Source organism: Orcinus orca, chromosome 12 (assembly GCF_937001465.1).
Source record: "Orcinus orca chromosome 12, mOrcOrc1.1, whole genome shotgun sequence".
Taxonomy (NCBI): domain Eukaryota; kingdom Metazoa; phylum Chordata; class Mammalia; order Artiodactyla; family Delphinidae; genus Orcinus; species Orcinus orca.
Genome location: NC_064570.1, coordinates 12559862 through 12583097, shown reverse-complemented (window position 1 = coordinate 12583097; position 23236 = coordinate 12559862). Strand labels below are relative to the sequence as shown.

The following is a 23236-nucleotide window of genomic DNA, read 5'->3' as shown; positions in this document are numbered from 1 at the left end:
TACACACAGACATCTGGAACAATACGTAAGTCTTTGGTGAACTTTTCACTAATATATCAAAATAATAAAATTATTTGGGGGAAAAATTGGAGACTTTACGGCTGTGTCTATAGGTCATTGATTCATTTACAAATTCAGTATCTGACAGGGAGGTGTTATTTTCTTTTTTTCTTTTTTTTTTAAGTCATGAACCGTCATGTTAGGAAACAAAGCTAACTGGATTTGCATTAACTGTTTAACTGCTGTCTGTACCATTGTAGATGTTTCTGTCCTGCTTATCTATGTATTTGTATTTTCTCCAAGAAATATGTTGTACTGTATGTGTCACATGTCAAGCACATTAGTCAACTTCATATTCTGCAGATCAGAGATCCAATATCAAACCTTCCCAGGGTGTCTGTATTCTGAAACTGTACACTGAGATCATGTCCATGCAACGCAAAGTCAAGTGGAGAGTTGGCAGTTATCAAGGTAATTTGATCATATAAGAAAATTATGTGCCCAAGATAAACTTGGAGTCATACTTACATAGCTAAGGGCTACTTGGTCAGCTTTTGCTGCATCACAAATCATTCCAAAATTTAATGGCTGAAAGCAACCATTTATTTAGTTTACAATTCTATAGATCAGTAATTTGGGCTGGGCTGGGCTGGGCTGGGCTGGGCTGGGCTAGACAGTTCTTCCAGTCTTATCTGGGCTCACTCTGTGGTGAGCTGCCCTATCGGCTGTCAGCCAGCTGATCTAAGGTGGCCATAGCAAGAATGGCTAGCTCCTCACGGATCCTCATCTTCCATCATCTGTGTTAGCCCAGGCTTGTTCTCATGGCCATCACAGGTTCTAGGTTCAAAGGGTGGGAAAACAGACTCCACCTATTGATGGAGCTGCAGTCACATTGCAAAGGGGTGTGGATGTAGGGAGGGAAGTCATTGTGGCCACTTTTGCTAACCATCTACAGTAGGCACATGGTGCATGGGACAAGTTAGCCTTAGCTCCCTGAGAGCACCAATTATATCTGTCTTACTCCTTCTTGTATCTCCAGTATCTGCCTAGCACAGTAAAGTGTACTCCAAAAACATCTGTTGAATAAATGAATGATTGAATAAATATCTTTTGATATTTCAGGAGATCTGGAGGGGGTAGGAATGACCCCTTTCTTGCAACTGATTGACAAGCTAAAGGATTGTGTAATACCCTGACATTATTTCAGGCTTACCCTTCAGTAAAAAAAATATTCACAGGAGGGATTCTTTATTTTTTCTCTCCAGGCTTTAGTCCTCTGATCCAAAGTTACACTTTTCAAAAATTTTCTTACATTGGTGCTTGCCTTCTAATTTTATTTTTAATAAGTGTTATTGATAAGGGGGTCAAGAACCAGACTCAGTGCCCTAAAGAGCTCATACCCTGGCTCAATGTGGAAAAAAAAAAAAAAGATGGTCTCATATTCTTTTATGCATTCCAGGGTCCAGCATACTGCTCCAGCTGTAGTGTTCCATGCCTGATTTATGTTCAGCTTGTTGTCTTTATGTCTTCTAGATCTTTGGTAGGTAGACTTAGGCAAAGGCATTCATTTTCCATCTGCTCTCAATGCAACTTAATTTCTTTGTACCCTGTTGTTGTCCTCATTCGATTCCACTTGTCTTCAAAACACTTCCATCATTTGCTCAAATCAGTCCAGGTCCAACTCAGACCTGAGATGCTGGCCTGCCTTCACTGCTTGGTTTCCACCCTGATCACATTCTCTAATGTATTTTTAGTTTTGACACCTAGATTATTTTTTAATGTATAACATTATATGGGAAAAGAAAACTCTGTTATGTCAGTTAGATTATTATTTAAAGAGTTTGCATTAACTATAACCATAATAATAATGCTATCTTTCCCTTATATGATAGCATGAAGATTAAAAAGTGCTTTTATCACATCAGCTTCCTATAATAACCCTAATGGGTAAACATGAAAAAAAAAATGTTCCAGGACGTTAAATGATTATACAAGATCAAACCACCAGTAAGAGGCAGAACCCAGACAAATATCTAGACTTCTCACAGTAATCCAAAACTTTTCTCTGCTATCCCACAAAATACCACTTTGCACTCAAATATTAGCATATGGTCTCAGGCAGAGGATCTCAGGCTTTACAGTGAGCTCCAGAAAGTGTAACTTTTGAGGAACTCTAAGAAATCTGGTTCACTGAGTCAAAGTAGGGTCCAATAATCTGAATTTTGAACAAAACACTAAACTGAAAGCTGATTTAAAAGGTAACTTCATCCAAACACTACCAAAGCTACTGTATTGTCTAACCTGAGTAACCCATTTGGTCAAGCTGATTGATACTAATTTTTTTCACCAAATGAATCTTCTGTTTAGCAAAATAATGTAGTTATCTTGTGACAAAGCCTTAACTTTCTAATATATCAATCAGTGAGTCTTATAGAACAAAGTAATATAACAATGATAAAGCTAAAATTATGGTACCTCCTGCTAACTCCACATCAATATGGCAAGCCTATTCCTAAACCCTTAGGTTACGATTTTTTAAGCAGCTTCTTGACATTTTGATCAAAGTAGCAGGTCAAGAAATGAGGAGATGCTTTGCATTTGCGTTAACTAAAAAACTATATTATCCCCAGCTAAACTAAAAGCAGAAGCCTAATTTGTCAAATCACTCTCAAAAGTTGGCTCTCGACTTTTTTACAAGACATCTGTGGAGAACCAATTTGAGAAGGAAAAGCATTTCAATTCCATGACAAAAGTCCCAAATGAGGATAGCTCACAAAATTACCAGGTTTGACCACATTAATGCATATTTTGTGAATGAGGCCAAAGTGGCTATTCTTTCAATTCTTTGGTTTAAAAAGAAAACAGTTCCAGTTAAGAGTGTGTGTGTGTGTGTGTGTGTGTGTGTGTGTGTGTGAGAGAGAGAGAGAGAGAGAGAGAGAGAGAGCATACACATGCATGATATAGGCGTGCTTCTATGCATGTGCAGCACTAGAGTATATCTAAGTTTAAAATGAATTATCCCTTTCATAAATATAGCAGAAGAGCTTAATATGTTTCTGTAAATTGGCTACAATCTGGGATGAGAAAATATTGTTTACCTGGAAATATGTTTATTGCCACAAAATATTTGACTATTAGTAATAACAGACCTAAATAGACATTTCTCCAAAGAAGACATACAGATGGCCAACAGGCACATGGAAAGATGCTCAATATCACTAACTATTAGAGAAATGCAAATTAAAGCAACAATGAGGTATCATCTCATACAAGCCAGGATGACCATCATTAAAATGTCTACAAATAATAAATGCTGGAGAGGGTGTGGAAAAAAAGGAACCTTCCTGCACTGTTGGTGGGAATGTAAAATGGTGCAGCCACTATGGAGAACAGTATAGAGTTTCCTTAAAAAACTAAAAGTAGAGTTACCATATGATCCTGCAATCCCATTCCTGGGCATATATCCAGACAAAACTCTAATTCGAAAAGATACGTGCACCCCAATGTTCACTGCAACACTATTTACAACAGCCAAGACATGGAAGCAACCTAAATGTCCATGGACAGAGCAATGGATAAAGAAGATGTGGTACATATATACTATGGAATATTACTCAGCCAGAGAAAAGAATGAAATAACGCCATTTGCAGCATGGGCCTAGAGATTACCATACTAAGTAAAGTCAGTCAGAAAGAGAAAGACAAATACCATGTGATATCACTTATGTGTGGAATCTAAAAATATGATACAAATGAACTTATTTCCAAAACAGAAACAGACTCAGACATAGAAAGCAAACTTATGATAACCAAAGGGTTTAATGGGAGGGAGGAGATAAATTAGGAGTTTGGGATTAACATACACACGTTACTATACACAAAATAGGTAAACAAGAAGACCTATTGTATAACACAGGAAACTATATTCAATATCCTGTAATAACCTATAATGGAAAAGAATTTGAAAAAGAATATATATATACATATAGCTGAATCACTTTGCTGCACACTTAAAACTAACACAAAATTGTAAATTAACTATACTTCAATAAAAAATGGTTAAAAAAAGGAATTACAATATTTGCATTGAATAAATATAGGTTTATGTAAAAAAAAAGACTTTAGTAATAACATTTATTGACTGGTTTGTATCCAGTATATCTTATTTAATCATATGAGGTGTGGATTATCTCTGCAGTTGAGGAAACCAATGCTTAAGGAATTAACTTGCCTAAGGTCATAGGTAAAGGGCAGTGGCTGAGGAATGAACCCAGTTGAATTTGATATTATAACCCAGACTTTTAATTAATGTGCCCTACTATCCCCCAGTCTGGTTTTCACTACGCTCAGTGGTGTCTCCTAGAACTAAATTTTAACATTTATATACTGACAGTTTGAATGCCATAAGGCCTTTATATGGGCTTGTTTAGATGTATTCTTGGTGTATTTGCATATCTGTATATAAAAGTAAACACATAGATTAATGACTATCACGGGGAATTAGAAATCCAATAATGGGGATCGTGGTTACCATTATATGAGCTCAAATTATTTGGCTAAAATCTTTTGCTGTCAGTAAAGTCATATTGACTCTTACTGAATGATAGAATTTTCTTTTCCACAGTTAAAATTTTTGATTAACGTCAGAGAAGTTCATTTAATATTTTCATAAACTGACTTTAGGATTGTGAGTCCAATCACATCTATCCTACTAGAGAAGGCAGCTTGGCGGGCTGGTGGTGCCAGAGGAAGCAGGACAGGGAGTCAGTTGAATGTTCTAGTTGTCGTGCTGCCCCTGACCAGCATGTGATGGAGGAAACCCTTCATCTTGCAAGAACTCAGTCTTTTCAGCTATCACCTTGGTGGGCTGATTGATACTTCTGGTGGGCAGAAGATTGTTCTGTACAGCAGAACAGTACAGTGGACACTGATATATGAATTAGCTAGAGTTCTTCCTGACTGAATACTATGAACTTTTAGGGAGGTTGAGTTTTAAAGATTGGATTAACTAATATAATTACTGCAGCATTTTCTTGTGCTTGTTATTCCAATTCATGTAACTAACTGATAAAATATGGCAACACACTTTTCTTTAAAAAATTAACTCAAAATGATGTGTCATTAATTTGGCAACCTTAAGTGGTAAATTGCTATTTTATAAACATTTATCATGAAAAAGTCCTTACATTGAGATTTAGTGCATTGGAACATGTTGATCTTATTTTCTTTTTTTTAAACTTTTTATTTTATATTGGAGTATAGTTGATTAACAATGTTATGTTAGTTTCAGTTGTACAACAAAGTGATTCAGTTATACATATAAATGTATCTATTCTTTTTAGCTTTGGGAGTCAGCTATGAGAGGCAGATTCTTTTCTCTTTTAACTTTCTACAACACATGTATTCTTACTTCTACATTTATGAATTTGAAATTCAGTTTTATAGTATTTTTTGCTTTTATATTTTTTTCCTCACTTCAAACAACGTTACCATTGGAATGAAGATGACCAACCACTAACTTTTGAATATCATTCTGATGTGGTTATCCTTTGGTCAGTTGCAATAAATATTTACAAATCGCTACAATTTTTTAAAAATTATAAAATTATTTTGGGGGTGACGTTGTGAGAACTACAACTTTCTAGAATAAAATATGTCTTAATATTTCCTTTTTGATTATTATCACCCTGGAAATCAAGAACCTAGAGCCATAACTTTTGCCTGCCTTCTCCCTTTACACTCAAGAATTTCTTTCTTACATAGTAGAGTTCCTAGCTTTGAAATGAGTAGAAATTTTTCACGATGAAAAGAAATATTAGAACTGTATTGTCTATGATTTATACTTTTACTGCAATAAAATAACATATATATAAAATAATAAAATACCATATAATATAATATAGCAATACCAATAAAATACCATATAAATAGAATACTATATATATATATATACATACACACACACACACACACACACATATATATATACACACACACACATATGGTGTGGGTAAGTGGAGGCTAGAAACAGGATTTATTCTGAGTGCTAAAAAATTGTAATAGTACTTTTCAAAACATGAATGGCATTCCTGATACATATCCAAAAGATTATAATGCCAGCTTTCAAGACCCCATGTGAGTTTGGTCATTCCCATTGCCAATGATGTATGCAGAAGGAATGCATATCTGGCATTGTAAATATTAACCATACCTGGGTGGGAGATTAGTATGAATTTAATTTAGTGCTTGTTGCTTCACTGTGAATCAAAGGAAATGAACAACTTTTTCTTTCTATAACACCTGCCTTATTAGGAACACATGCAAATAACTAGCCTGATAAATTAGTTCCATGTAATTACAAATATCAAATAAATATAAGCTGAAAGTTTCACTATAATTTAAAATAATGGCCCCCTTGGTCCAAGAATGAGAATGAATATGTAGAAAAAGAATTCATGCTATTTGTCTGTATAGAGTGCAGTATTTATTAGGAAGGAAGAAAGGAAGGAAGGGAAAGAAAAAAGCTGACACAGAATATATTTTGTGTTGGAAATTAGTCACATTCTTCCTAATATTCTGTTTTCCATATAGACAACAGAAATTCAGGGATACTGGAAATCTACAAAATCTATCAAGCCCTACTTATTTCCTTTTTTTTCTACATACATTATCAAATCTTCATAAAGATTAAAAAATATTATATATAAATTATATGTATGATCCAGAGTCCCATATGATGTCTAAGTCCCTTAAAGCACAAGAAATGAATAAAATTTTTCTTGTGATAAAATAGGTACCTCTAAGACATCTGATATGAAAGCAAAAAAGTAAAGCCTATGGAAATTGACATTAATAAATAAGAATATCTTAAGAAAGTTAAATTACTAAAAATAAACTTAACAATGAGAAAATTTAGTGAATAGTGGATGTGAAATAGAGTATGGCCATTCTACGTTTCACAATGCAATCACCAATTTAATCCATCCCATAATTTAACAACTTAGCAAAAATATCTCACTCTTGTTGTTCTTTCTTTTTCTCTGTCATGTCAGCTAACATGTTCTTATACTCAGAAATCCTCAAATATAGTTACATGTGAGCTCATTCAAATTCGAAACATCAACTTTTAAAAAGTGCTGTCTTTGAGATACTCTTTGGAAACAGACGAGATACATGCCACTCCTAGAACCTTAAAATGCTGCAGATAGAGGCTTGCAGAATGGCTAGTATGCCCTTTAACAACTGAAGATTTTTCTGGTTATTTCAGAAATTCAGTGGAACAAATAACCTTTCAAATGGCTACACTGTAAGTAAATATCAACATCTAAATCCCAATAATGCGATTGGATTTATCAAGAAGATGAAAAATATTCACAGTTCTAGAATATTGGAACTGAAAAAGTATATAGATCATCTAATCCAAACCGCCTGATGTTATAAATGGAGAAATTGTAGGCCAGAAATGTATTTTTTTATTGTATGCTTTTTTCCAAATATAAAATATATAATTGTGAGAGTCTTTTCAAATACCTAGTTTCCAAATAGAGTTTTTAAAAATTGTGACTAAAGAAAAAGATAGATAATTATATTTTATGTAAACTCTACTATGTGTAAATTTAATTTAAAATACCAGCAGATAAAGGGAAACTTTATAATTAAATAAGAATAGCAAATATAATATAAAATCTTAAATATAATATAATATAATATAATATAAATATAATATAAAATCTTAAAAATTTAGATGGCTCATTTATTTGGCCAGATCCTACCATTGACCAGCTGAATTTCCCTGTGGAATTTCCTGAAACTGTCTATATTTCAATGTCCTTATATGTAAGAACGGTCGTAACTATAGTGTCTAACAGTTATTTTGATGTGAATGTGATGCATAATTAGCCATGTAAAATACATAGCACAGTGCCAGGAAACTGGCTAATAATACTAGTGTAAGCCACTTAGTGAGGTTTTACTGTTTTCACCTCCTCTATTCTCTTTCCCCCAAGAAGTTGAATTACAGCTCTTGTAATGAAAAGTTTAAAGGAATGAACTAATGCTGCTAAAAGGGATCGTAAAGTTGGTCTATCCCAACATTTCTCAACCTTGGCTCTAGTGACATTTTGGGCCAGATAATTCTCTGTTGTGAGGGGATGCACATTGCAGGATGTTTAGCAGCATCCCTGTCTTCTACCCACTAGACGCCAGTATCACCCACCCATCCCCAGTTGTGACAGCCAAAATGTCTCCAGACATTGCCCCCCCAAGGAAAACAATAAGTTGAAAACCATTAGTGTAAATATCAGTTGAGAACCACTGATCTAAGCTGACCAATGATGTTTAATAGATGAAGAAACATCAAGGTCCAAATTAGTCATGTCCTTAAAGCACCACCTGAGAGTTGGAACTAGACCCCAGGTATTCTGACTTTAGACTAGATCTCCTCTGAAATATCACACTGATTTCTCAAACAAAGCTTTAGTCTGCACTGCTAACCAGTTGCAAAGAATAAGACTCAGTATTAATGGAAGACAAGAGTAAGCAAAATTCTTCAACGCTGATTTTATTTCAAGCTTCTCTTTCAGAGAAACGATCTTCAGCCTGAAACATTATTAAGAAAGAATTGAAGACCAGTAAAGGTGAAGATATTGTTAGAGAACATTCAGAAATGAGCTCGAATCTCTTGGAGATCTTAAAACACTAAGAGAACTTGCAAATGAAACACAATTAATGAAACACAAATCATAACTTCAAAGGCAAAGGAGTTATGAAAACTACAAAGACCATGTAGCTTTGTGCTAATTGTTTTAAGAACCTAGATCAGATTATTAAAGTGTATTTTGAGAGCACTTAGAAAGGAAGCAGTAACCTCTAGGAGGTGAGATAAGTTCTCAAGAATTAGTTACAAGACAAATTTTATTTTCTTAGAGGACAGAGAAATCAGGTACCCCAGTATCAATAGTGTTTTTAACAAGAGATTTGACAAACACTTGTTAATTTCTACACTTCTATCCTATATTGAATTATGATCTGAATGTAATGGTACAGCTTTGATTCCCACCTGAAGGGTCCCAATCAATGGAGAAATGCTCAATAACCTATGATCGGGTAAGGAGTCAAACATACTAGAAGAGCGAGAAAAAAACTAAAACTATGGTAGTTACTAGAAGAAAAACTTTAGTCCAAAAATCCAATTATAGAAAGATAGAATGTGAGTGATAACAGATGTGCAAACAGTCATAAAGATTTTATTTCATGAACCAACAATATGATATAGGCCATATCAACTCTTGCAATTATAGATAATCACATCAATAGAATTTTGGTTTCTAGAACCAAAGAAATATTAGCCTCACTCTAATAGACAACACACTTCAGGAATGAAATAAGCAAAATAGATTGTGTTCAGGGATGAACAACCAAGAAGGCAAAAGGAGTTAAAATTCCTTAATATGGCAAATGGTTGAAATAAGTGCCCATGGTTACCTGGGAAATAGAAGGCTCAAACGGCACAAGATAGTTGTCTTCATATACTTAAAGGGATGTGAGCAGGGAATTGGACTTACCAATACAACTCCAATAATTAAAGCCAACAGGTGGAAGCTACAGGGAAAGGGATTGCAATACAACCAAAGAAAGGCTTTTCTATGCTTTGAGACACTAGGATTCCCTTGTCACTGGAAGTCTTGAATGTCCAAACATCAGCATTTTGCCTACATAAAAGGGGATGTTACAAGAACTCAAGCGTTAAGATTTGATGTTTAGGGAATCAGAACAAGTGACTCTTTCATAAGTTTTTTAGTTTTTTACAAGTCCTACTGAGTTCCTATAGAAAGTGCTAATATGTGGTCCGTTAAAAAATAGCTTTTAGACAAATGTTCAGAAATGTTGCATATCTTATTTTGGTCATGGGGACTGATACTTGGATTAGCATTTTAAAGGCTTTGAAAAGCCCTATTGTATTCGTGTGTGTGTGTGTGTGTGTGTGTGTGTGTGTGTGTGTGTGTGCTGCATTTAGTCCTGTATATATACTTGCATCTAGTCCTTTAAGCTAAAGTTCTCAAATTTATCTGAGCACCGTCTCAGTTTTTCAAGAGACACGTTGTAACATCTCACAGAATGGTTTCCGCTAAGCATTTCAAAAAGCCCACTGTAGATCATTAGTCCCAGTTATGGACAAATCTGTTCCAAATCCAATGCTTTACTAGAATAAATGGCAACGTCCCATAATTTCAGGCATTAACCAGGGTTCTAAAATTGATTATCAATCTCTTATTCTCACTCATTCAAAATATACGGTCTAAATACAAACAAGATATCGAAACTTCGTATCTCTGAAAATAGAACAAGTTGTGTTTTGTTTGGGTTTTCACTTTTGTTTGGCTTTGTTTTGAAGCCTGTCACTTTCTGGTTACAATCCTAAAGGAGGAAATCTTTTGAAAGTGATCAATTGTCAACTGTGAGAAGCGTGCCAAAGGTTAACTAATTACAATCTTTCTTGTGAAAGAATGCAAGATAGAAGCCAAGCCACCTGGGTTCTGGTGCCAGGCTGCTGATAACCAGCTGTGTGGACTTGGCATCCCCTGCTAATGACTGCCAAGGGGATCTCTTCATAAGCAGGACTTTCCCAGCTTCTGTCGACGGCCAGTGAATTAGGGCTCATTTCTGGGCCTGATTAATTACCCCTATTCAGAGTCTGGGGGCTAGCTTCTCGTAGTAAACAACAAAAGTAACCACCAAAGCTTCCTTTTGTGGAAGAACTTATTATATTGAACAAAAAAATTCATATTAAAAGCAGAAGGAAGCATATGGCATATTGAGTCTGGATCCTTTGAACTAGCAGATTATTCCACCTCTCCTTGAATTCTCCTTCACTGAAGTGTGACCCCTTGTTATACTCTAGATCCCAATATGTTTGATCCCGGCAATGGAACTTGGAAGAAGGGATGAGTTCTCCATTATTTAGGTATATGGAGATCTTTACCTATGAGTCATCCACTCCCAAAGTTTTTTTGTGTGGCTCTGTTATTATGGCTTCTGTAATGAATGGGAATTTGAAGTCTATTACTGGCTGAAACACTAATCAGCTTCAGAAGTACCCAAGTCTGGTACTGGTTTCAACTGTAACTTTGGATAGCATCACAAATAGGACAGAGAAAATGGAAGTGGAAGAGAGTGCTGCAAAGAGCAAAAATAAAAATATTAAACGGGCTTTTCTCAACGGATACTCTTGGGCCTGCCACTTCCCCTCTCAAGACCTCTATTTCCTCCCATAGATTAATGAAATTGGAAAAGGCAATCTTTTAAACTCCTTCCAGGGATAAGAAGCACATGTCAATCATTGTATGGATAGAGATTAAAAGTGCTTTAAATAAGCTTCAGTTTGAACCTTAAAGCTTTTCAAAACTTTATTTTTCAAAATAGGTTAAAAAATAGCCCAAGTGGATTTACTAGTTGGCTTTCTGGAAAAAATAACAGTTTAAGAAGCTCTTGAAAAAATTGGAAAGCTGATGGTAGATGAAAATATTTTATCTATGTCAAATGTTAAATTTACTGAATCTATAATGGTACTGTGGTACTGTCAGGAAAGAAGCCCAGTCTTGGAAAATGGCAGGGAGTAGCAAGTTTCCAAAAGAGTTATCTCAGCCACTAAACAGTTCAGCTTGTTATGACTCTCTGGGTGCCAAAAATAGACAATGTGACCCAGTGGTTCAGAGAAAACAGTTTATTACTCACAGCACAGCAAACAGTAGGAGCATCAACACAGGAGTGCTGGTTCCCTTGCCCCCATGTCCCATGGAGTGACACAATAGACCCTGATTGTCACTATGCACACAGTTGATAGCACCACACCTGACAAGCCCAGAGCTAGCGCTTCGCCACCTTTTGTAGCAAGCAGTAAACAAAGCAATCTTCCTCCTGTAAGAGCAAGGAATCGCACATTGGTCCTACTGTGGCCCTTATGTGATTGGGCAGTAAAGGGTCTTCCTTGACTATGTGGCTATAGAAAGTACCTGGAGTCAGAAGATAGTAAGGCCTTGCAGCTCAGTTCAGTCAGCAAGAATGTACGGGGATGCCTGAGGAGCTGCCTCCCACAGTAATGTACCTGTCAGCTCCACTTATTCTTGGCTCAATTCAATTTTCCTAGGATTACGCCGCCCCATCAGCAATTTGGATTAGACATACTGATAGAGGCTAGGACCAAATCTGTCTCATTTGTCTCAATAAATACGTGATTAGGGTTATTGTCCATAGGATTCCTATCCACAAGATCAGGTCAACCTGCACTTTTGACCTCAGCCATGTACTCCCAGACCACAGACTGAATCCATTAAGTCCCAGAGAGGGCTGACAGGTCTTACTGCAGATACTCATGTAGCTGCTTTCTCACGATGTGCATGGATTGCACCACGATATTGTTATTAATAGCATGGATGCCAACACAACAGGCGTGGTTGGCAACCATACTTATCAGAATGTAGTCAAAGGCCAATCAGTGACTCAGTTACAGTCAGGGAGTTTAGCCTGGCCTGTTGCTTTCCTATGGCCTATTCCACCTCATTGGCTATGGTAGCTAAAGTCAAGGGTGAGTGCCTGGCCTATCTCTAGAAAGTGGACTCTGATGCCAGGGAACAGTACTCACACTACTGTATGACGCAGGGATTCATGTATCCTTTGGGTAGCACAGTCTTCTTTATTTGAGGGCCTATCGAAAGGAATGTGATCCAAGGAGTGGTGTCATTGCTAATAATTGCAGGGTGTCAAAGAGGCACTAAGCCTCCCGTCCCCACGCCTAGTAGAGAGATAGCCTGTAGCACTCTCTCTCCCGTGTAACAAACATATAACTGAAGGGGACAGGTTATTCCAGTTCTAGATTTGTTGCTGAACGTGATTTGGCTCACAATTACATTGATCTGGAGAACCCGTAGGAGCAGGGTCACCAAATAGTTGTGGCCTTGATAGCCACACATGGCATGACCCAAGGGCACTCAGGTATCAGGAGAAGCTTATGAATTGCTATGAGCTTAAATGAAACAAGATTGCCTCTATCTGTGTGTGTTGGTACACGTACAAGGTTTTCACATTTGGGAGCTGCATTAGGCATAGCGCAAGACCAGCCAACCCCACATGAGTTCCTCTGACCTCACAGCACACAGACCGGGGTGATAAACCCCGCAGTAGGTCAGTTCGGCACTCAGAGCTGTTTCGTGTCCAGTGGACCATGTGATTGCTTTGCCAGTCTGCGGGGCTGGAATCTGGAGACAGAGAGAGCATTCATCATTTCCCCCTCCCAGCAACACCAAAGCCTAAGATATTCCTGCCGCAGCTGAAGTGGGGAATGGTGCCAGGAAGGCTCCTAGGGATACCCCTCATGGAGGCTGCCTCCTCTTACAGAAATCTGTGGTTCAGAAAGCTCCAGGGCTGGGCTGCTCTTGCAGTGCCTCCAGTGCCGCATGCTTATGTCCTCAGGCAAATTTGACAGATTATCTGATGAACCTGCAGACAACTAAACGCGTACACAGACAAGGCACACATTGTCTCCAATGGCTGGACAGTGAAATGAAGTGCTGAGCTACGTTTCTGGTAATGGGGAGTCATAGCGCAAAGAATATTTTCTTTATTGCCTGTGGAAGCCACTTTCGAGTCACAGCCCACCCAAGATTTTGACAGCCGAGGTGCTCCATTCACCCTCTAAGAGCATAACCTTCCTCACTCCTCCGTCAGCTCTAGGTCTAACAGTTGCTCCGTCTGTTGATTGAAATGCCCCTGGGCTGGCTTCCTTTCCCTCTCACTAAGGGTCTAGAAGTTGGTGTTCACTGTAGGGACATATCGACCTCTGGATGTTCCCGGTTGTGACTTAAGACTGAATGCATTTGTGCTTTCCTCCATGGCGGGGCCTGGGGTGCTCTCCTGGTCCCCTAGTCCACAGGAGAGCAAGCAGCAACCATGACACCACTTGGGAAGCTGCTTAGATTTTTTCCCTCACTGCTAAGCCTCCATCCATCAACTCAACTCATGTTTAACAACAGGTAGGACAGGGTGGACCATTCACTCCCTGTCTCTGCACCACAGGGGCCAGAACATTTGCCACTAGCTCCCAAGGAGTTTCTTCACCTCCTCAAATCTCATCCATGAGCCCTTGTCTTTTCTCTTTCAAAAAGTCATCATCCATCTTGACACACTGTGTGTTGTACAGTTTGGGAAGGATCTCATCCTCTTAGAAGATGAGAAGAAGTAACGAGACTCCAAAGGAGATGACTGAGCAAGCAAACAGGTTGTCTTGCCACAAGTCCATAGGGGCCCAAAGTAGATAAAAATACTTAGGGGCACAGTGAGCTGTAGAAGCTTTAGCTTGGTAGGTTCTCCCTGCTCCCAAGTCCCACGGGGTGATGCGATGGGACCAGATGGTGGCTGCACACACAATGGGTTGAGTCACAGTCAAGGAACCCATAGCTAAAATCTCAGTCCCTTTGGCAGCAAGCAATAAACCAACCTCCCAGGAGTAAGCAGTCCACGGTGATCAATGCTATGGTCACCTTGACCTACTTAATCGTCTAAGTTACCATCGTAGGAACTGTTCAGGGTCAGACACTGGTTAGCCTTACAGTTTGGCACAATCAGCGAGGATGAGCAGGGGCATCCAGGGCTCATACTGCCTCTTCCACAGCGATCACATAGTGATCGCTCTATTCCTTATTCTTAGGAAATGTATATTGAAATATTGAGGGATCAGTTTAGCATCAAATTGTTCAATAAGATAATGTGTGTGTGTGTGCATGTGTGTGTGTCTTTGTGTCTGTTTGGAAGGAGAAAAAAAGAAGAGAAGGCAAATGGTATAATGAAAGGGGTACAATCTTAACAGTAGGTGAATCTGGGTAAAGGGTACACATGTGTTCTTTGTACCGTTCTAATTCTTACACTTTTCCTGAAGTTTGAAAGTTACCAAAATGAAGTTAAAGGAAAACAATTCTCATCCCTTTACACTTACTATACAAACACCTCCTTTCTTCTCAACAAAAATGTTAAAAACCAGGACACAGCAATTATCTGTTAATTATAAAACTTGTTTCATGTTCATAATCCTCCTCCCTTATTTGAAAATATCAAGCCATAATTTTGTGTGTGAACAAATGTCCCATTTTTGCTCAACAGATACGCTAGCTTTACAGTGGAGGTGGGGATGGGGAAATCTCTGAACTTCAAATCAGTTGCTTCAGAAAAAAGAATCCACTGATTTGGAGAATTGGGTGAAATATAAAATTTCTTTACCTAGAAATAAAGAATGTAAACAGTACTACAAAAAGAGATGTTGCTTTTCTTTTGAAAGTTTGGTCAAATCATGAACAATTTGAAGACAAGGAGGGAAGAGAGTCAAGGACAGAGGGAAACAGAGTTTGGGTTAAAATATATTTTTTGAAGAACCCATCAATAACATCTCTTTCATGACTAGTGTATAATTCCTATTCATTTGTGTGTACAAATGCAATAGCATATTCATAATGACCCAGGAGATTAAATAACGTCTTGATATTTAGGAAAAACTCTGAAAGTTGCAGGTGAAAGTATACATGAAGGTTCTCAATATAATTCTGCCACATAGAAGATGCTCAATAAATGTGCACTGCAACCCTATCTGAAACATTCACTGTCTTTGCTCTTTCTCGACTTTCAGCTAGAAAATCTGGAAGCAGAAACCGCTCCACTACCCTAACTGGGTCTCATGCCATTCAGACCCTCACTGAGCTTAGAAGCCACCATCTATGTGGAAGCAGGTCACTGCAAGAATGTTGGAAAGCTCTGGTTTCCTAGGAAAGTGCCTGCTCTGAGTCATCAAAACTCTTTCCTCGCTGGCCACTCCATTCTGCACATGAGAGGGACAACCAAACTAAATCAAGCACTAGGAAGGAAAGAACCAAACCACACTGAGTTTGCTTGTGTACATAATCACAAGGAAGATGCCCAAAGGGACCGAAACGTGCTGTGGTATGTGCATTGAGGTTACCATCGCAGATGGCCCTTCTGCATGTAATATTGTTTTCAAGCAAACATTTACAGTCTCATCAAAGAAAAACCATTAATTATTAAATTCACTGTAGTAACATGTAAAGTAAATGCTACCTCTGATCAAAGCAACTGATGTGGAATTCCAAGACTTTCCAGTCTTCTGTAAGAGAATACTTTGCTCTATTTTGACCTTTAATGTTAACCTTAAAATTATCTTCAGTTAAGACATAACTTCCACCTTCATGTCTTGTTTTGTATTTTTTTTTAAAAAAATAACATCTCTTACCTAGCTCCATTATTGCAAGGGAAGAAATTAACATGAAAGGTAATCTGAAACCCAGTAACGTGTCCGCTGCAGAAAGGTTGGTTCTTGTGCACTGTGAGTCCTTCCTGAGAGTCATAATGGGAGATTTTCCACTCTTAGGCTTTCAGTGGTTTTCTCCCCGGTTTTAACTGTGCAGTTTCTTTGCTCCCATCCAAGTGTTCGAAAAGGTAATAGTGGGTCGATGAGCTCATCATTTTATCCCTGCAGAAGTCAAGCACTAAAATGTACTCTTTATTTCTCAATAATTTCTCCTTACTACATGCTCCCTTTACATCGTATTTTCTTTTTTTAAAACTCTGCTCAGAATACTTATGCCTTTTGAATCAGCAAGATAAAATGACAGATGTTATTTGTTGATTTTCAGAACAGTTTAAACTTTTTTAAAAAAATATGGATCCAGTCAGCTTAATCTCAAAATAGAAAGATTCAAATGACCGTGGAGAAAAATCGGTGATCTACTTTTCACTCCTCTGTAGTTACCTGGTCATGAAATGTTAACAATGACCCAAGAATATTTTCCTGAATATTATGTTTCTATAATGTCATCACCAATATGTTGGTCTTTTTGATCTTTGCTACATGTCAAGATTTCCTTTGTAAAATGTCAGTCTTCTAAGTAGTTTCTCTAAGACAATTCGTCTCTTTGGTTTTCTTTGGCATGAAATACAGTTAGAGATTTGGCAATCACCCATTTTATTTGATCTATATCGACAATCAAATTAGATGGCCCATGACCTAAAGCTCTCCACTTTGAACTTTTGTCTGCATTGATTAAATGAATCAAGTACACTGTAGTTTCCTTTGAAGACACAGTAGAAAACAGGGTGCCAGCTTCCCTTATAAGAATATTCCTGAATCTACAACCTGCCAGTAGTCTCAACCTTACAGTCTGCATTCATTCTTCAATCTAACAAGGCACAAATATGCACCAGATACACAAGGGCAATGTTTCAGGAAGACAGCTGTCGTGGATTGGAATAAATGAATTTACTATCTCAGATCCTATAGGTTGTAGTTATGTGGATCCAGCCCACATCTCTGTTGGATGAGAAAAAAAAACAAAACAAAGGATAAGTGTTTTAGTGTTTCCTTCTGATGAAGTCTTATATTTGCCTCTAACAATCACCATTTCTCAAATATAATGTCCCAGAATAGATATGCATTATTTTTAAATTTTTTACATTTCCTGATCAAAATAATTAAAACCAGGACTGTGAAAAGATTTAGAAGTCAAATAAGTGCATTTGTTTATATACATTCTATACATATATACACTACTAGAGACTCCACAAGTAAAAGGGGTGATTCAAACGAAGCACAATAAGGGAGAATGATATCTTTGTATATAAGTCATTGGGGAGGAAAGTTCTTATTTTTAATGGGCCATAATAACATGAGTTTTCTCAAGGGATTACATAGTACAGCTTTCTGCTCATAAGGCTGTTTCTCAATGATCATTATTTCTGACTAATGACCAGCTCTTAGTTAAGACATTCTAAAATGAATAATATAGTAGTGTGTTTTTTATATTTTTCATTCAAAATCATTTTTTTATTTTCATGGAAACATTTCTCCTGTTCTTTTTTTTAAAATTTTTATTGGCGTATAGTTGATTTATAATGTTGTGTTAGTTTCAGGTGTACAGCAAAGTGAATCAGTTATACATGTACATATAACTACTCCTTTTTATCGTAACTTTGCTAGAACTACATTGCAATTCCGTGGCAAATAGAGAAGTAACAGCCCGGACTCAGTTGGATGAGCTGAAGCTTCTTATGAAATCAAGATTAAGAAAATGTAATGTTCTGATTTGTTCTTTGTTCTTTTATTCTTTTATTTCACCCTTGTCCTTATGCATGGAATTTCTTCCTCATTGGGCATTTCAGTAATGCCGACTCTAGATACAAAATGGAAGTTTTGCTTCTTCACCTGATTTCTTGCTGTGGAATTTCTCATCTCTAGTACATAGTGGCCTTTCCTCTTTGGTCTCTACCTTCACTGTTATTTTGCTCCGGCATCCTTCTCTCCCTGGAGGGAGGTGAGGCTCAGCTGGAGCAAAAGTGAGTCACCAGGACTTTACTGCCAATACCCCTACTCAGGGGAGGGGCTCCTCGGAAGGGGATTTGATCACACGTTTGTTTTAAACTTTTGCTGTAATACTCTGGATCCACCCTAACAATCTGATGATGTCAAATAAAAGAGTTTAGTGGCGAAGCTAAAAGGTTGAGCTTCAAGGTCATCAAGATCCACGTCTGAAAACATATTGTGGCGTTTTTTGGCTTTCTGGCCTTGAGCAACGTATTTCAGCCCTTTTACCTTCAGCCTTCTCTTAAAAGTAAGGCCTTTGGTAGCACCCTTATGGGGTTATGGTCAGGATCAAGTGAGGTAATGTATATAAAAATCTAGACCTACCATGTAGCAAATGCTCCCTATGTGGAATGAAAATTATAAATGAAAACTATCCATGTAAAAACAAAAAAGAGAGAGAGAGAGAGAGAGAGAGTAACTTGGTGAATTCATTGGGAATCACCTCTAATCACCTTTGGCACAAAACCCTGAGAGGGACCTCTTTTAAGAAAACAGGAAGCACCTCAAGCAGAATTTCCTGTGATAGAAGAGCATCCCAACTCTGCCATCAGAAGAACAAGACTCTTAGTTTGGCCACTTGAAATACTTCTCGACATTGAAATAGACAGTTGGCAGTTTTAAAATAAAGTCATCGAAAAAACAGCTTTGAGTTGGTAAGAGAATATTCATTTCCTTAGATAATATGACATGTTTTGCTAAAACTGATACCCATTCACTTGCAAATTTCATTATTGAAAAAGCACACTTAGCTTATTTAATATTACCCCCCAAAAAAGATGCTAATAAAGTTCTATTTTCAGCGTTATCACAGCGGACCTTTTATGTCTCAAGATACAGGCAAAAGTTGAAATTCAGAAGCACAGATTCTAAACCTAGTAGAGAAATGTAACTAAGGTACAAAGAAAGTACCTCTGAAAAGATTCTCTCTGACCACATTTATTACAAAGACCCCAAATCTTTCAAAGTCCTTACTTAAGTCAGGTATATATTTTTTTGAATTTTATTTTATTCATTTTTTTATACAGCAGGTTCTTGTTAGTCATCAATTTTATACACATCAGTGTACACATGTCAATCCCAATCGCCCAGTTCATCCCACCACCACCCCCACCCACAGCCGCTTTCCCCCCTTGGTGTCCATACGTTTGTTCTCTACCTCTGTGTCTCAATTTCTGCCCTGCGAGCCGGTTCATCTGTACCATTTTTCTAGGTTCCACATATATGCGTTAATATACGATGTTTGTTTTTCCCTTTCTGACTTACTTCACTCAGTATGACAGTCTCTAGATCAATCCACATCTCTACAAATGACCCAATTTCGTTCTTTTTTATGTCTGAGTAATATTCCATTGTATATATGTACCACATCTTCTTTATCCATTCATCTGTCAATGGGCTTTTAGGTTGCTTCCATGACCTGACTATTGTGAATAGTGCTGCAGTGAATATTGGGGTGCATGTATCTTTTTGAATTATGGTTTTCTCTGGGTACATGCCCAGTAGTGGGATTGCTGGATCATACAGTAATTCTATTTTTAGTTTTTGAAGGAACCTCTCTACTGTTCTCCATAGTGGCTGTATCATTTTCATTCCCGCCAACAGTGCAAGAGGGTTCCCTTTTCTCCACACCCTCTCCAGCATTTGTTGTTTGTAGATTTTCTGATGATGCCTGTTCTAACTGGTGTGAGGTGATACCTCATTGTAGTTTTGATTTGCATTTCTCTAATAATTAGTGGTGTTGAGCAGCTTTTCATGTGCTTCTTGGCCATCTGTATGTCTTCTTTGGAGAAATATCTATTTAGGACTTCTGCCCATTTTTTGATTGGACTGTTTGTTTTTTTAATATTGAGCTGCATGAGCTGTTTATATATTTTGGAGATTAATTCTTTGTCCGTTGATTCGTTGGCAAATATTTTCTCCCATTTTGAGGGTTGCCTTTTCGTCTTGTTTATGGTGTCCTTTGCTGTGCAAAACCTTTGAAGTTCATTAGGTTCCATTTGTTTATTTTTGTTTCTATTTCCATTACTCTAGGAGGTGGGTCAAAAAAGATCTTGCCGTGATTTATGTCAAAGAATGTTCTTCCTATGTTTTCCTCTAAGAGTTTTATAGTGTCCGGTCTTACATTTAGTTCTCTAATCCATTTTGAGTTTATTTTTGTATATGGTGTTAGGGAGTGTTCTAATTTCATTCTTTTACATGTAGCTGTCCAGTTTCCCAGCACCACTTATTGAAGAGACTGTCTTTTCTCCAACCTATATCCTTGCCTCGTTTGTCATAGATTAGTTGACCATAGATGGGTGTGTTTATCTCTGGGCTTTCTATCCTGTTCCATTGATCTATATTTCTGTTTTTGTGCCAGTACCATATTGTCTTGATTACTGTAGCTTTGTAGTATAGTCTGATGTCAGGGAGTCTAATTCCTCTAGCTCCGTTTTTTTCCCTCAAGACTGCTTTGTATATTCGGGGTCTTTTGTGTCTCCATACAAATTTTAAGATTTTTTGTTCTAGTTCTGTAAAAAAATGCATTGGTAATTTGATAGGGGTTGCATTGAATCTGTAGATTGCTTTGGGTAGTATAGTCATTTTCACAATATTGATTCTTCCAATCCAAGAACATGGTATATCTCTCCATCTGTTGGTATCATCTTTAATTTCTTTCATCAGTGTCTTACAGTTTTCTGCATACAGGTCTTTTGTCTCCCTAGGTAGGTTTATTCCTAGGTATTTTATTCTTTTTGTTGCAATGGTAAATGGGAGTGTTTCCTTAATTTCTCTTTCAGATTTTTCATCATTAGTGTATAGGAATGCAAGAGATTTCTGTGCTTTAATTTTGTATCCTGCATCTTTACCAAATTCATTGATTAGCTCTAGTAGTTTTCTGGTGGCATCGTTAGGATTCTCTATGTATAGTATCATGTCATCTGCAAACAGTGACAGTTTTACTTCTTCTTTTCCAATTTGTATTCCTTTTATTTCTTTTTCTTCTCTGATTGCCATGGCTAGGACTTCCAAAATTATGTTGAATAATAGTGGTGAGAGTGGACATCCTTGTTTTGTTCCTGATCTTAGAGGAAATGCTTTCAGTTTTTCAGCATTGAGAATGAGGTTTGCTGTGGGTTTGATGTATATGACCTTTATTATGTAAGTAAAGTATATTTATATGTTCAAAAGTGAAAATAAGATCCTCTTGATAAAGCTTGGACTAAATGTTTCATTCAAAATGCATGGAAATGATAAGATGTCTGCTGCATCTCATTTAATAGAAGTAATCAGTTTATACAGACCTCTTCTCTGTATACTGGCAATTACCAAGATGAGGTGGCCCACAGGTGACTTTTCCAGCTTCAGCCATGAATACTGCAGGAGGTGATATTATCCCTTGGGGTTTTCCAAGCTCTGCAGTGTTCTAGCCAGAGCAGACTTAGGATAGGACATGGTAGCCTCAGCTTCTTGGCTTCTTTACTGACCACATACGTCTCTGCTATGGCTGTGCAACTGCAGAAGTTGGTCATAATCAAAAACACTATCCTCTTCATAGGCTATCCACCAACAGGAAATGAGTGCCTTTAGGAATTCTTACTGCCATTATAGAAGCAACAAAATTCTTGCCTAGATTCTCAACATAATTCTGTTTTCAAGAGCCATATTGTTTGGGTTAGGCAGGAGATGGGAACAAGCATGAATCTTCATCAATGTCTTGGCCTAACCACTGCATTTTCCCTGGTGTGAGATGCTTCAGGATTCATAGTCACAGAACACGGCATCCAGATTATACTTAAGACCACTGTCGTTAGTTGCAGGAAAACAAGCTCAGGGCTCCCACTGATTCTGCATTATGGTGAGTTGTATAATTATTTCATTATATATTACAATGTAATATTAATAGAAATAAAGTGCACAATAAATGCAATGCACTTGAATCATCCTGAAACCATCCCTTCCCCCCACCCCCGGTCCGTGGAAAAATTGTCTTCCACGAAACCGGTCCCTGGTGCCAAAAAGTTGGGGACCACTGCTATAGCATCTATCAGACCAGAAGCAAGACCTACTGAAACCACATCTGAGTGCAGACAGCTACACTAGATAGTTTTACAGCTCTGTGTTTCTGGAAAACCTCTGCACTTGTGGCAATAGCACAAACAGCCCTATGTTAGTGTAAAAATTTCCCAGTGTTAATCATAGCAGCTCCCAATTTTTCAACGGAAGCATAAATATGTTTATATTTTTCAGATAGTATGTCTTCTTCAGTTTTGGCTTTGAAAGAATGGTTCTTGACACATGAGTTACAAGTATATATCTTATGAAAGGAGATACAGTTTTCACAGTAACTAAATTTGCCTCTGTCTGTACATCTCAATGATTGCACTTCTCATGATTTGCTGTCACTCAAATCTACCTCATGAATCAAATATGCTTTGCTTTTCACCCCACAGTCATGTGCATGAAGTCTAGATCAGTGCAATCAAAAAAGGGGGTGCCTATTACTTATGTTCGAACTAATAGTATCCCATTCTTAGCAAGTCTTTATAGACTTACATTGTCTATAAAGAAAAATGCATATTTGTTTAATGGTTTCAGAGAAGGAACACAGGGGTCCTTTTGGAGACAGTGAGGAAAATTCACCTTAGTATTGTCACATGCCCTGTAATAGGAATGTTTAGCAGCAAAAAATCTCCTGGGACAAGGTGGTTTTAAACATTATCTGCAAGTTCCTTCTTCTTACCTTGCAATTTGATTTTTAAAAGAACCTAAATCTTGAGAACAGGCTATCATATTTGTTGTCAAATCTCTTTAAAAAATTTTCTGTTGTTTTACTTAAAA

At 37.4% G+C, this 23236-nt stretch overlaps 1 protein-coding gene across 3 annotated transcripts in view; it reads left to right on the top strand.

Annotated features, from left to right (window-relative positions):
• Window positions 1-23236, top strand: part of OPRM1 (opioid receptor mu 1) — a 159923-nt gene that overhangs the window by 37004 nt on the left and 99683 nt on the right. The window contains exon 4 of one of the 3 annotated variants that reach the window (XM_004263698.3): window positions 15671-16199. The exons of 1 other annotated variant lie outside the window; for it this stretch is intronic. In XM_004263698.3, coding sequence (XP_004263746.1) covers window positions 15671-15709 — 39 coding nt within the window. In that variant the 3' untranslated portion in view covers window positions 15710-16199. Of the gene's footprint in view, window positions 1-363; window positions 473-15670; window positions 16200-23236 lie in introns of those variants that run through there. One more of the 3 variants, XM_004263697.3, reaches the window with a different exon arrangement.